This window comes from Pipistrellus hanaki, assembly GCF_964339955.1.
Source record: "Pipistrellus hanaki genome assembly, chromosome: 7".
In the NCBI taxonomy this organism is placed as follows: domain Eukaryota; kingdom Metazoa; phylum Chordata; class Mammalia; order Chiroptera; family Vespertilionidae; genus Pipistrellus; species Pipistrellus hanaki.
The window spans coordinates 65,383,767-65,396,095 of NC_140509.1; the positions used below are offsets into that span (position 1 = coordinate 65,383,767).

The following is a 12,329-nucleotide window of genomic DNA, read 5'->3' on the forward strand; positions in this document are numbered from 1 at the left end:
TTGAACACAAGTCCTTTGACATGTAGCCAACTACCACACCCACCATGGCACATTTCTTCTCAGTCTTGTAAACAAGGTATGTGATAATATATTTGGAATCTTAGTATTGGAAGTGATATGAGAAGTCACTAATCCTGCCTTCTACATGAACAAAGTATTTTCTTCAACCCAGACTATTGATAATAATTTAGTTTTATTTAATACAATATGGAATTAAACCCTATTAAATGCACTGGTTAAATGATATTATATATAAGACCAAGGATAACATGTAAAACAGAATTTCAGACAAATGCACTCCCTCTCCTCCTCATTACTTGGGGACTCCATTATATAAAACTATAAAAGTTGGGCCACTCGGATTAGAATAAGAGAAGTAGGCCAGAGGCCCCTGTGTTAAACCTTAGTGCTCTGTAGAACATCAGCTAAAAAATAGCTGTTCTAGCCTGTTAGAGCAGTTTTCTTTGTGAACAAGTAACTTTTTTTGCCTTAAATTATATATATATATATATAAGTTGTAGGTAGTGCTTACAAATTTAAAAGTTTGTTGACTTTCAGGAAAAATTTTAAACTTCTGGACTTTTCATATCTTTTAAAGTCAGTAATAAAATACTGAATTAAAGAGACACTCATTAATTTTCGAGAGTTGAAAAACAGAAGTAACTGGTAGGTTTAAAGTACTTGATGCTGCTTTATGACATAATCACAGATACTGTACCTGACACAGAGCACTTGTCATACCATCAGATGTAAAGTCATGTATATAAGTCTTTCTAGAGGGAAGAATTAAGCCTTGATATAATTCACTAGTAAATAGGCTTTATAAAGAGTGGGGTCATTACTCTTGAAACCACTTGCTCATTTTTTTAAAAAGCAATATCAGATTAAGAGTAGTTTTTTCATTGATACTCAATTCTAAAGCCCATATTCATTCTAAATAAAATTGTGTGTGATCTTTAAAGACTAGGAATAGAAGTCCCTTCCACATTCTGATTTAAGCAGTTGCACTATTTAGAGCAAGTTTCATTTTGTAGTATTCAGTAATAATTCAGTTATGAATGTTATGTTATTTTTCTTTTAACTCTATGGAAAATCAATATGTTAATAAAACTAACATTGATTTTTGAGACATTTTAATAAATCTCTACCACAAAGCACTAATGATCCTTTCAATAGATAATTATTTGGCATCTAAAAATGGATGAGTCATTGCAAGGAATAACACTACTAATAACAACAACACTAATAATAAGCCTTATATGTGTTGAGCACCTGGGATGTGCCAATTCTGTTCAAAGCTTTTTACATATATGAACTCTACTTCCTCATAACAATCTTATAGTATTATTAATCTCACATTACAGATGGTGAAACTGAATTACAGAGAGGTTAAATAACTTGCCTAAGGTTGTACAGTATGACTAGGATTCCAGTAGTCTGGATCCAAAGCTGTGCTCCTAACCATTATTCTAAAGATATGAAGATAAAAGTGTCTCTGCTCTCCAGGTAGCTTGCATACAGTCTTGTGAAACCAAGTAAAATTTCATACAACCAAATAGGTAAATAAATGCCTCTTTTTGGCAAAAATCTACATCTAAACTTTTCTCCACAGTTAGATCATTAGGGTTTTGAAAATTCCTCTGTACACATGCAACAATAATTGTTGAAGAAACTATAACAACAAATAATGGTAAATCACTTCCTTGAAGTGATGTTCCATGATAAGAATGGATTTTTGTTATTCAAGAATCACTTTGAATATATCAATATGTCTTAATTTTCATGATTTTAAAATTTGTAGGCAGAGTTGTTGAATGATTGTACTAGCTATTTTTGTAGATAATTTTCATCAATGTATTAATTTGCTAATATTTTATTCCTACAAGTCTTCTCAAATGGAATATCACTATTTTAAATAAGTCGAACTTTGAAGCATAAAAATGTATACTTTTTCATGCTGAATTACAAAAAGAGGATTTTGGTTAATGGGATAGGTGTGTCTGTGTGTAAACATTTGTTTGTATATATTGTATATGTGTAGATGTTTTTCCCTCTTTAGAGAATATCTGGTAATTCTTAAGAATCAAATTTTAATGTAATTTTGATATAAAAATTCTATACTATTTTATTACCAAGATCTTTAAAACAAATGGAATTTACTTAATTATTATTGGCTTATCACTCCACCTATTTTAAGAGGTATAATATTTGTGTGCCTCTTTTAGAAGAGTAGTATTTCACATCAAAATACATCGTCTATATATAACACATACCCAGATGCTTGATTTGCTCTCATTGTGGCCTCACTCTGATTTTTCTAGCATGGGTCGGGGGACCGGGGAGGGGGTCGGTGCCTGATTGGCAGCTCTGTCTTTTGATCTGGCATGGTCCTGTTCATAGTGCTGATTTCAGGGGCTGACTTGCTACAGATTGACAAAAGCTCAAACATATATTATAATTCCAGAATTCTTTGCACTTTATCTAAATTATATTTTATTAAGTATACATATGTACAAAATATGTGCACGTACATAACAAAATTATCTTTCAGGGGTGGCACTGGCAAGTGAGACTGACTTGCTTTGTTTTGACCAAAAGTTTGGTAGTCAAGATTCACTAACATCACCAAATCAATGCATTAGCATTTAAATTTTAAAAGGAGGATTTGAAGTTATTATTTCTCTAGACAAGACAAACCCCTTTACATGTTTACCTTGTTGCATTTATACCACTTAGACTCTGTTTGTTCCTATCTCTCTTTGAGGTTGAATTCTGTAAGGCTTTGAATCTCTTCATAGAGATTGAAGTAAATTGTTAATTTTTTGTTACTATACATTTAATTGTAAAGGTGCGCTCACCTTACATTACAAGATGACCCAGCATAGATGAGTATAAAATGTTTATGCAAAAATGGAAATTATGGAATTTTGTCAGGCCTATGAAACACAACTTGCAGTGCAACCTCTGAATGACTTTGCTAAATCTTCTCCAATGATCTTTTTACTCCATCTTTCTCATCATGCTGACTTGTCTCTCCTCTGTCTGTTCAGCAGTGGGAGACATTTAGTGAACGCTCTTCAAGCTCACAAACTCTGACCCAATTTGATTCTAACATTGCACCAGCTGATCCTGTAAGTCAATCACTTAGCTTGCTTGTTTGAAATTAATTTTATTAACCCAAATTCCATTCATTATGGTTTTTAGCAGATATGCATGTTTCAGTGGAGTGCTTAGAGGGAAATGATAGTGAGCTTTTCAATTTTTGTGTGCCTAATAGTGGAAAGAACTTTTTCTTTCTTTCTTTCTTTTTTTTTTTTTTTTTTTTTTTTTTTTTTTACCATTGTTTGTATTTTCTAGTTATTTTGGTGAAACTGTATGTTTTAAAAATCTGGTACATGTGTCTAAAGAAGCATTTTGTGACAATTGATTTGGTTGATGTGTTTTCATTTGCTAATTGAGTGTATGTTCTATTAAACATACTGTTTATTTTAGTGTAGTTACACTTAGTAAATACTGTTTTATTTGTATGCGTACATATCATGTAATATGTACTACATATGTAAATAAGCAATGTCAGATGGTATGGCTTTGACTTAAATAGTATGTTGAGTTCTGTTACAAGAGAATCAAGTTCAGCGAAACAACAGAGTTGTTAGTCAAAGATTCCCATTGTGCAAAGGAGCCTGTCTTGTCTTCCTGTGGTTTACTGTGTTGCTCTGAAAAATGCTACAAAGTTCACATTATGATTTAAAAAATAAATTATATTACCTTAGATTTAATTTCATATATGACACACCTGTCCCTCAAGTTATTTGAACATTTCAAAACCTTAGTTGCTAATCATTCTTCTCACTGTTCACTCCTGCTTTTTCTTTTTTCTTTTAAAAAGAAGGACATGCTAATAACCACTTTTCAAAAAGAAAAGAGGAAATAATTAGGAAGGGAAGAAGAGTTGTAAAGTTAGGATTAGAAAATGAGCTCAGTGGAAAGATACAGAAAAGGCATTCTTTTTAGATGTTTGATCAAAGACAGCCAGCATTCGTGAATTAAATGTAAAAATGGTCTTGTCATTTAATGTGGATTTTAGAGAGCGGAATTTAAAGATAATGGTACATCAACAGTTTAATGAATCTTTGGTGTGTTTTATAATTTTAAAGACTTTGTATCTATTTGAAATACAGAGGATGTTGTTAAATTGAATTCAACTAGGTAATGTACGGAAGTGTTTTATTATTTATTAATAAGAGTCAGTTAATATGTAGATCATCTGTGCCTTTTGTTTCTCTTGCTACGTTGAAGGCATTTATTAATTTTTATTTTAGTCTCTGAAAAGTGAAGGAGAGATAAAAAGGAAACACAATTTTTGCTGTTTATTATTTTTCCATATTATTCTTATCTCCTACTTACACTGTCAAGTTAGTTTATTTAAAGTACTTCTTAAAAGTACTTTTTGGGAACGAAAGTTTGCCGTAGCAATAAAGAAACTCTCTAGTCTCTAACCCTTAAGAGACCATGAAAATAATTATTCATGGTATTATGATTATTTGTTGGGCCAGGAAAGAGCATTACATATAAAAACGTAGAATTTCAGGGCAAAATAAATTAACTCACGATTTACAAGAAATGCAGGGAAATATTTGGCTTAATAACAGTGATGTTCTTGTAACCTATTGGAAATAATATCCAAATTTGTGAATTCTTGCTCTAGGGTTTAATATGGCTTAGTACTTTCTTTTGTTATCTCTAGGATGGCTAGAGGCTCTAGAAAAATTAAAAAAAATATTAATTTATATTTTTAAACTCCTGTTTAGACTTCTGAATTTGACAGAGTTGCCAGTCTTAAGTATTTATAATCTGGTACCTAGAAACATCTATTTTCTTTCATGGTGGCAAACTTAAATCTGAACTTTGCTCCCCAAATGGGAATTTCTCTTTAAATTTTGAATTAGGAGAATATACTGTTCTCACTGAAGATCTGACTTTCTTAACCCTCATTTAATACCTACTGACATATTTTCTATACATGCACTGATAGTAACTACAATCCCAAATGATCCTTTGCAAGGTTTATATAAAGGATTTTAAGCAAATAAGGTTCAGATTAGAACAGAATCACTTAGGAGAAAAAAAATCCACCACAGTTCTAATGCGAATTTGACATATATTACAGTGTTGGAAATATTTAATGGAATACTTTTTAAAAGCTTAAATTTAATAATTATCCATTAGCTTAAGAAAGTGAAAATCTATGAAGGCTCCAAACTGCTCTGTAGCGCTTAGAGACAGTGCACTGACCTCACATGCAAACTGCAATGGTTAATTATTAGGCTCCCGGAATAGTGATGAAATTGAGTTTCTGACATTTCATTTCCAGAAACTTGATTATTTTTGTTGAACTTCTTATCAGCTAATAGACTCAGGTAGAATCTGCTTCTGCAAGGAAATTCTAGGCTGATGAGAAGTGTCATGCACTAGTCTTCTCCATGATATGCCTGATCTTGAGTGCTATTGAACTTCTGAGTAATTTAGAGTACACAAGGGAAGTGAGTTTGATCACTGATTATGCCCAGCCAACTCACCTGGTTTGATGGAGCTCCTCTCTAGGTGCCTGTGATATTTTCTAGGAATACAAAAATGTCAAGTACAAAATTCCAGTCTTAAGTAGTCCACACCACAGTTCAATTATTATAAGCTTGACTAGAAGCCTGATGCACGAAGATTTGTGCTAGAATGAGCTTTCCTTTCCCTGGCTGCCAGTACTGCCTTTCCACTCCAGCCCTTTTCATCTCAGGCCCTGGAGCCACCTCTTTCCGCTCCAGCCCCGCCTTTCCACGCTGCCCAGAGACTCTGAGAGACCGGGGGTGGGGCAGAGCACATGCATCATGGCCACGATAACAACACAAGCATCCCGCCCTCATCACTTGGTACCTGTGTATACAAATTAACTGCCCTCTTTGTTGGGTTAATTTGCATATCACTCCTGATTGGCTGGTGGTGTAGCGGAGGTACGGTCAATTTACATGTTTGTCTATTATTAGGAAAGATGATTGTAATTCATCTGATTGTGATAATTATCATCCATGGCTATGTATAAAACTCTGGGCAGAGAATCATGGGCCAACTTACCCCAAAAAGTTTCCATAAAGGAGCTTTTATGCTGATTTATTTGTTATTTATTTATTTATTTATCATGCTGAGTTTTGAATGGAACTATGAATTTCCAGATTTGGACAAGAGCATTCCAAGCAGAGCAAATATCATGAACAGGATTAATTCAGTATAGTGAGAGTATAGGATAGACATGTGTATGGAGGAATGATGGGAACTGGGAGGATCTTTGTATGTTAGACCAAGGATCTGAACTAAATCTCATAAACACTGTTGGCTAACAAGAGTACCATGAGCGCTAGCTGGTTTGACTCCGTGGATGGAGCATCAACCTGGGGACTGTAAGGTCCTGGGTTCGATTCTGTTCAAGGGCACATGCCTGTGTTTCTGGCTCAATCCCCAGTAGGGGGCATGCAGGAGTCAGCCAGTCAATGGTTCTCTCTCATCATTGATGTTTCTATCTCTCTCTCCCTCTCTCTTCCTCTCTGAAATCAATAAAAATATTTTTTTTTTTTTTTAAAGAAGAAGTACCATGATAAGATGGGGTCAAGGAAGAGCTATAATATGAAGGATTGATGGGATCAAGAGAGAGATGATAAGCACCTGAACTAAGAAACAGAAATTAGGCAGGACTGGGTTCAGATAAACAAGATAATAGGATTTAAATCAAGTAGAAAATATAGATTATGTGAGCATTAATATAATATTCAATAAAATGCTGAGTTGTATAAAATCAAATACCCGAATAAATTATGCAAATGTGCCATGAGTAATTACAAATGTGTTTTCTAAAGACTTTGGGTGATTTGAATAGTGTGAAGAAAGTAGGGGGAACCTGCCAGTCATCTGACACTTTTTTTCTCTATTTTTACATTTGGGGATGCTAGTTTGGAACAGAAGAAGTGTTATTTTGACATCTTGTAACTCAGGACTCAGAGGCTAATGGGCATTCATAGTTCTTCATCTGGGATGTTCAAATGTTTAAAGTCAGAGCCCTCTTATCATGCTCTGCCTCATTTGTAACGTCATAGTCATAAATGAAGCCTCTGATATATGGTCTCCTGTTTTCAAGGAATTATCTTGCCCTGCTAGTAGCTAAGACCCACTGGACTAAAGCTATTGCAGGCTCTTAGCAATCAGTCAGTGGATGGCTGAAGTATGCTATACAAAATGCTTTGCTGGTATAGAAACTTAATTTATTTGGATAATGAATAGGACACTCATAATTTTCTTTTCTTGTAGTCATTAATGTACTTTTATTGTACTGGAAATATATGAAAAGACTAATTAATATTTCTAGTTATTAAAAGCTTTATAAATTTGATTTTATAAAAATACACATAGAATATATACGGTATTAGATAAATACTGTGAGTTTAAAACATCTAATAATTTTAAAAAATATATATATTTTATTGATTTTTTACAGAGAGGAAGAGAGAGGGATAGAGAGTTAGAAACATCGATGAGAGAGAAACATCGACCAGCTGCCTCTCGCACACCCCCTACTGGGGATGTGCCCGCAACCAATGTACATGCCCCTGACCGGAATCGAACCTGGGACCTTTCAGTCGGCAGACAGACGCTTTACCACTGAGCCAAACCAGTTTCGGCTAAAGCATCTAATAAATTTTCCTTGCTTGTTTCTTCCTAGTTTTGGGGGGTTTGTAATAAGAATTTATTGTGTCACCAAAACCTGTTTGGCCCAAAGGATAGAGCGTTGGTCTGCGGACTGAAAGATTCCAGGTTTGATTCTGGTCAAGGGCATGTACATGGGTTGCAGGCATTTCCCCAGTAGGGAGTATGCAAGAGGCAGCTGTTTCTCTTGCATTAGCTCTCTATCCCTCTCCCTTCCTCTCTGTAAAAAAATGAATAAAATATATATTTTTTTAAAGAATTTATTGTGTCACAAACTATCATTTCTTTCTCCTTTAATCTTGCCTTATTATATTAAATTCTGATTTTCATAGCTATTTCTGCTATTAAAGTTGTAAGTTAAGAAAATAGTATTTATTTCTAAAGCCATGTTTTTATAACCATAACAACATCTTAAGTGTATTGTTATAAATATTTTCCTGTGAGTGACTCATTATTATGTGAGAAATCTAAGCGTCTATCCATTTGTAATGTTCCCCTTTATAATTGTAACTAGAGACCTGGTACACAAAATTCTTGCACAGGAGTGTGTGTATCCCTCAGCCCAGCCTGCACTCTCTACAATCTGGGATCCTTCTCACAATCCAGGACTGCTGGCTCCCAACCACTCGCCTGCCCGCCTGCTTGGTCACCCCTTACTGCCCTCCCCTGCAAGCCTCCAACTGCCCTCCTCTGCAGACCTGGTTCTCGCCCTCCCCTCCAACTACCCTCCCCTGCAGGCCTGGTCGCCCCCTACTGTCCTTCCCTTCTAGTCATCTTGTGGCAGCCATCTTGTGTCCACATGGGGGTGGCCATATTTGACCACATGGGGGCAGCCATCTTATGTGATGGAGTGATGGTCAATTTGCATATTGCCTCTTTATTATATAGGATTGTGGAGTTGTAAGGGAAATGTGAGTTCATTTCAATTGGATAATACATGAACTCTGTCTAGCATTTCACTGATGTAGAGGCAGGAAATTGCTATGAATGGATTTATCAGTTTAATTGCAATAAAGAATTTGTTTGTTATAAATTGTTTGAATTTAGAGATTAAAAGAATAAGCCAAAGAGAGCTGCAAACAAGAAATGGTATACTGGAACTTTCTCTAGCAGAGGCTTTGTGTTAGTACTGTCACCAAAATAGTGTTGGATTTAAACTAAAATATCATTATCCTTTACACTAAATTATAAACTTAACTAAGATATTCAAAATTTAAGGATCTAATATACAGTCCTTAGCAGCAGCACACACAAAATGTGAACTGACTCCTCATACAAGGAGCTGAGCCTCCTTCCCAGTGTTTTCCATCTGGCCTGTAATTATTAAGCCAAATGCTCGATCCTATTCCGGTTCTTCCATTGGTGTGGCAGCTCCTGCCGTCAGGCTTTCCTTTACCCAGGTGTACCTTTACCCTCCTTTCCTTTCAGAGACGCTACCATCTGTCTTCACTTTATCTTCCTGGCCTTACTCTTTCACTCTGAAAAGTCTCTTCTATCAGTTCTTTACCTTCTAGCTAGACTTGCCACTCATGAAGTTTAGGAATATCAGATATGTTATAATATTGAATGGTTTAAGAAAATATTAAATAGAATCTTAGAGTAGGAGCCTTACTTATCCCTCTTAAAAACTGGATCCCTTGGAGGAAATGTTAGGCTAAATTTTAAAAATATATATATATTTTATTGATATTTTACAGAGAGGAGGAAGGGAGAGAGATAGAGAGCTGGAAACGTCGATGAGAGAGAAACATCAACCAGCTGCCTCTTGCACACCCCCTATTGGGGATGTGCCCGCAACCAATGTACATGCCCTTGATCGGAATCGAACCTGGGACCTTTCAGTCCGCAGACCGACGCTCTACCACTGAGCCAAACCGGTTTCGGCTAAATTTTAAAGTTCTATAGAACTAATCTGTGAAAGTACGCATTGTGCCTACTATTATAATTCAATAGCAGGCATTTCTTTAACTCTGTTTTATAGATGAAAAAGAAAAGTTTCAAGTTTTCTTGGGCAGTTTCCTGAAAATAAGTTTCGTCTATTATTTAATTTTGGATAATAATGAAGTAGTTTGTTTCACTTTAACCTGAGAGATTCAAATTTGTATGATTTCATCAGATAATTTCACACTTGGCCTTTAAATACTATCTTAAACTATATTTTCATAAGGTCATTGTTTTTATTCAAATCTTTAATCACTCAAAAGTTAAAATGTATTTTTTATCAAAAAATCAGATTATTAGGCATGTACTGTAAACTTGATTATTTTACATATAATTCTAGAACTTTCAATTTAAAAATTCATTTTCATGCTTGCTTTAGTGTGAATGAGAGAGTATCCACCAGTTTTTAAAATACTGTTAATTTTGATTATATTTTGGTGTCAGTTTAATGTCAGAATTTAATACAAATTCTGTATTTCCTCTCATTTGTTCCTAGGATACTGCTATTGTTCATCCAGTTCCTATTCGTATGACTCCAAGCAAAATCCACATGCAGGAAATGGAACTTAAAAGAACTGGCAGTGGTAAGGAATCTGTGGCTTGTCTGTATTAGGTTAGCTTCAACTACATAAATACAGAAGTAATTATTCTATCAGGCTTCAGATTTCTTTCATAATTGCTTATTTTTTTAACATAGTACTTTCTACAGTTATACATATATGTGTGTGCTTGTGTGTATATTTTAACTTATTTTAGTTTTTAAAAGGAAATTATTGAATTTAAATTATAAAACTTAAATAAGGACATTAAAAATATGAATTTTCTGATATTCTGTGTTTTTATGACCATTTTTGTGAATTTACATTTAAAGTATGTTGAAATTGTAACTGAAGAGGCATATAGTGAGTTTTGGCTTTGAAATTCTTTTGCTTAAGTTCTTGAATTTTCTCCTCATTTTAGTTTTTTTATCCTCACACAAGAGTATATTTATTCTTTTTTTTATTATTATTTTTTGAGATGGAGAGAAACATTAATGTGAGAAACATCTATCAGTTGCTTCTCGTATGAGCTCCGACTGAGGATTGAACCCACAACCTGGCTATGTGTCCTGACCAGGAATCAAATCCACAACTTTTTGGTGTACAGGAGGACACTCCAACCAACTGAGCCACCCAGTCAGGGCAATTTTCTCCTCATTTTAGATTAAATGTTTTATAATTAGAGTTTCTCAAAGACAAACTTATTTCCTATATTAGTCAACATCATAAATTACTTATTTATAACCATTTGTGTGATGTTTTGTTCAAATAATTGCTTATCTAAAGGGATAAAATTAAAATATTAACATGCAAATTGACTTTTTAATTGTAAAATATCTTCTATATGGCAGAAAACAAAATTCTATAAATAGGTTTATATTTGTTTTTATTAAAAATATTATTTTGTATTATTTCCTATGAATTTATTGGCTACTTCTTTGTAATATCTAAATGAAGTCTCATATACTCTGAGCATTATGAATTTATTAATTCAAATGCCTATATCTTATATTTTTACTTACTAATTTTTTTTCTTCTACTAGATCATACTAATCCCACTAGCCCATTACTTGTGAAAACATCTGACCTTTCAGAAGAAAATACGATAAATTCATCAGTGAAATTTGCTTCTGGAAATACTGTAGGTAAGTGAAAGATACCACTACATCTCCCACTAGAAGTATATTAAGTCTGGATTTAGAGCCTGAATGTTACAAATGTGTAGCCATTTAATATTATCTTTACTGAATAAAGTAGAGAATAGTCAACCCTTTTATTTTATTTTTAAAAATATATATTTTATTGATTTTTTACAGAGAGGAAGGGAGAGAGATAGAGAGCTAGAAACGTCAATGAGAGAGAAACATCGTCCAGCTGCCTCTTGTACACCCCCTACTGGGGATGTGCCCGCAACCCAGGTACATGCCCTTGACCAGAATCGAACCCGGGACCCTTCAGTCCACAGACCGACGCTCTACCACTGAGCCAAACCTGTTTCGGCAATAGTCAGTCAACCCTTTTAAACACCCTGTCCACTGTATCAGTAAATGGGTCCCCATTGTCACCTGAACCTGCTTCAAGACAGGCCTCCTGTTTGCCTCTTAGTTAGCCAGATTTAGTCCATTGGCTCTTTCCCACTAGATCCTTTCTTTCTCTCACAAGAAATAGTGTGTATATTCAGTCATTCAGCCAGTGTTGATTGAATGCTATGTGCCAGGCTCTGTTCTAGACACTGGGGATTTAGCAGTAAAATAAACAAAAATCTTTGCCTTTATGGAGCTTATATTTTGTAGGGGAAATAAGATGAAAAGGGGAGGGGGAAATAACTCATGTTCTAGGAGCTGATTAACACCCTGGATAAAAATTAAGTTGGGAAAGGGGAAAGGGAGTGACATGTTCAATTAGCTGGTTAAAGAAGGCCTTACCAAAAGATGACATTTGAGTGGATGGATTTGGCTGGGTGAATTTCTGAAGCAAAGGCATTTAAGGCATAGAAATAGCAAATGTGAGGCCCTGATTTAGGAAACATGCCATACTTCTGCTGGGAACAGCGAGCAAACACCTAGAATAGAACTACTTAGCAAATTTAGCAGGTAGAGGTAG

General features: G+C 34.6%; 1 protein-coding gene across 7 annotated transcripts in view; it reads left to right on the top strand.

The window, feature by feature from the left end:
• Nucleotides 1–12,329, top strand: part of REPS1 (RALBP1 associated Eps domain containing 1) — a 72,522-nt gene that overhangs the window by 44,311 nt on the left and 15,882 nt on the right. For 4 of the 7 annotated variants that reach the window (XM_084890658.1, XM_084890659.1, XM_084890660.1 and 1 more), the window contains exons 10-12: nucleotides 3,051–3,131; nucleotides 10,184–10,271; nucleotides 11,270–11,371. In XM_084890658.1, the coding sequence (XP_084746784.1) occupies nucleotides 3,051–3,131; nucleotides 10,184–10,271; nucleotides 11,270–11,371 (271 nt within the window). The remainder of the gene's footprint in view (nucleotides 1–3,050; nucleotides 3,132–10,183; nucleotides 10,272–11,269; nucleotides 11,372–12,329) is intronic. The other 3 variants (XM_084890661.1, XM_084890662.1, XM_084890663.1) reach the window with 1 other exon arrangement.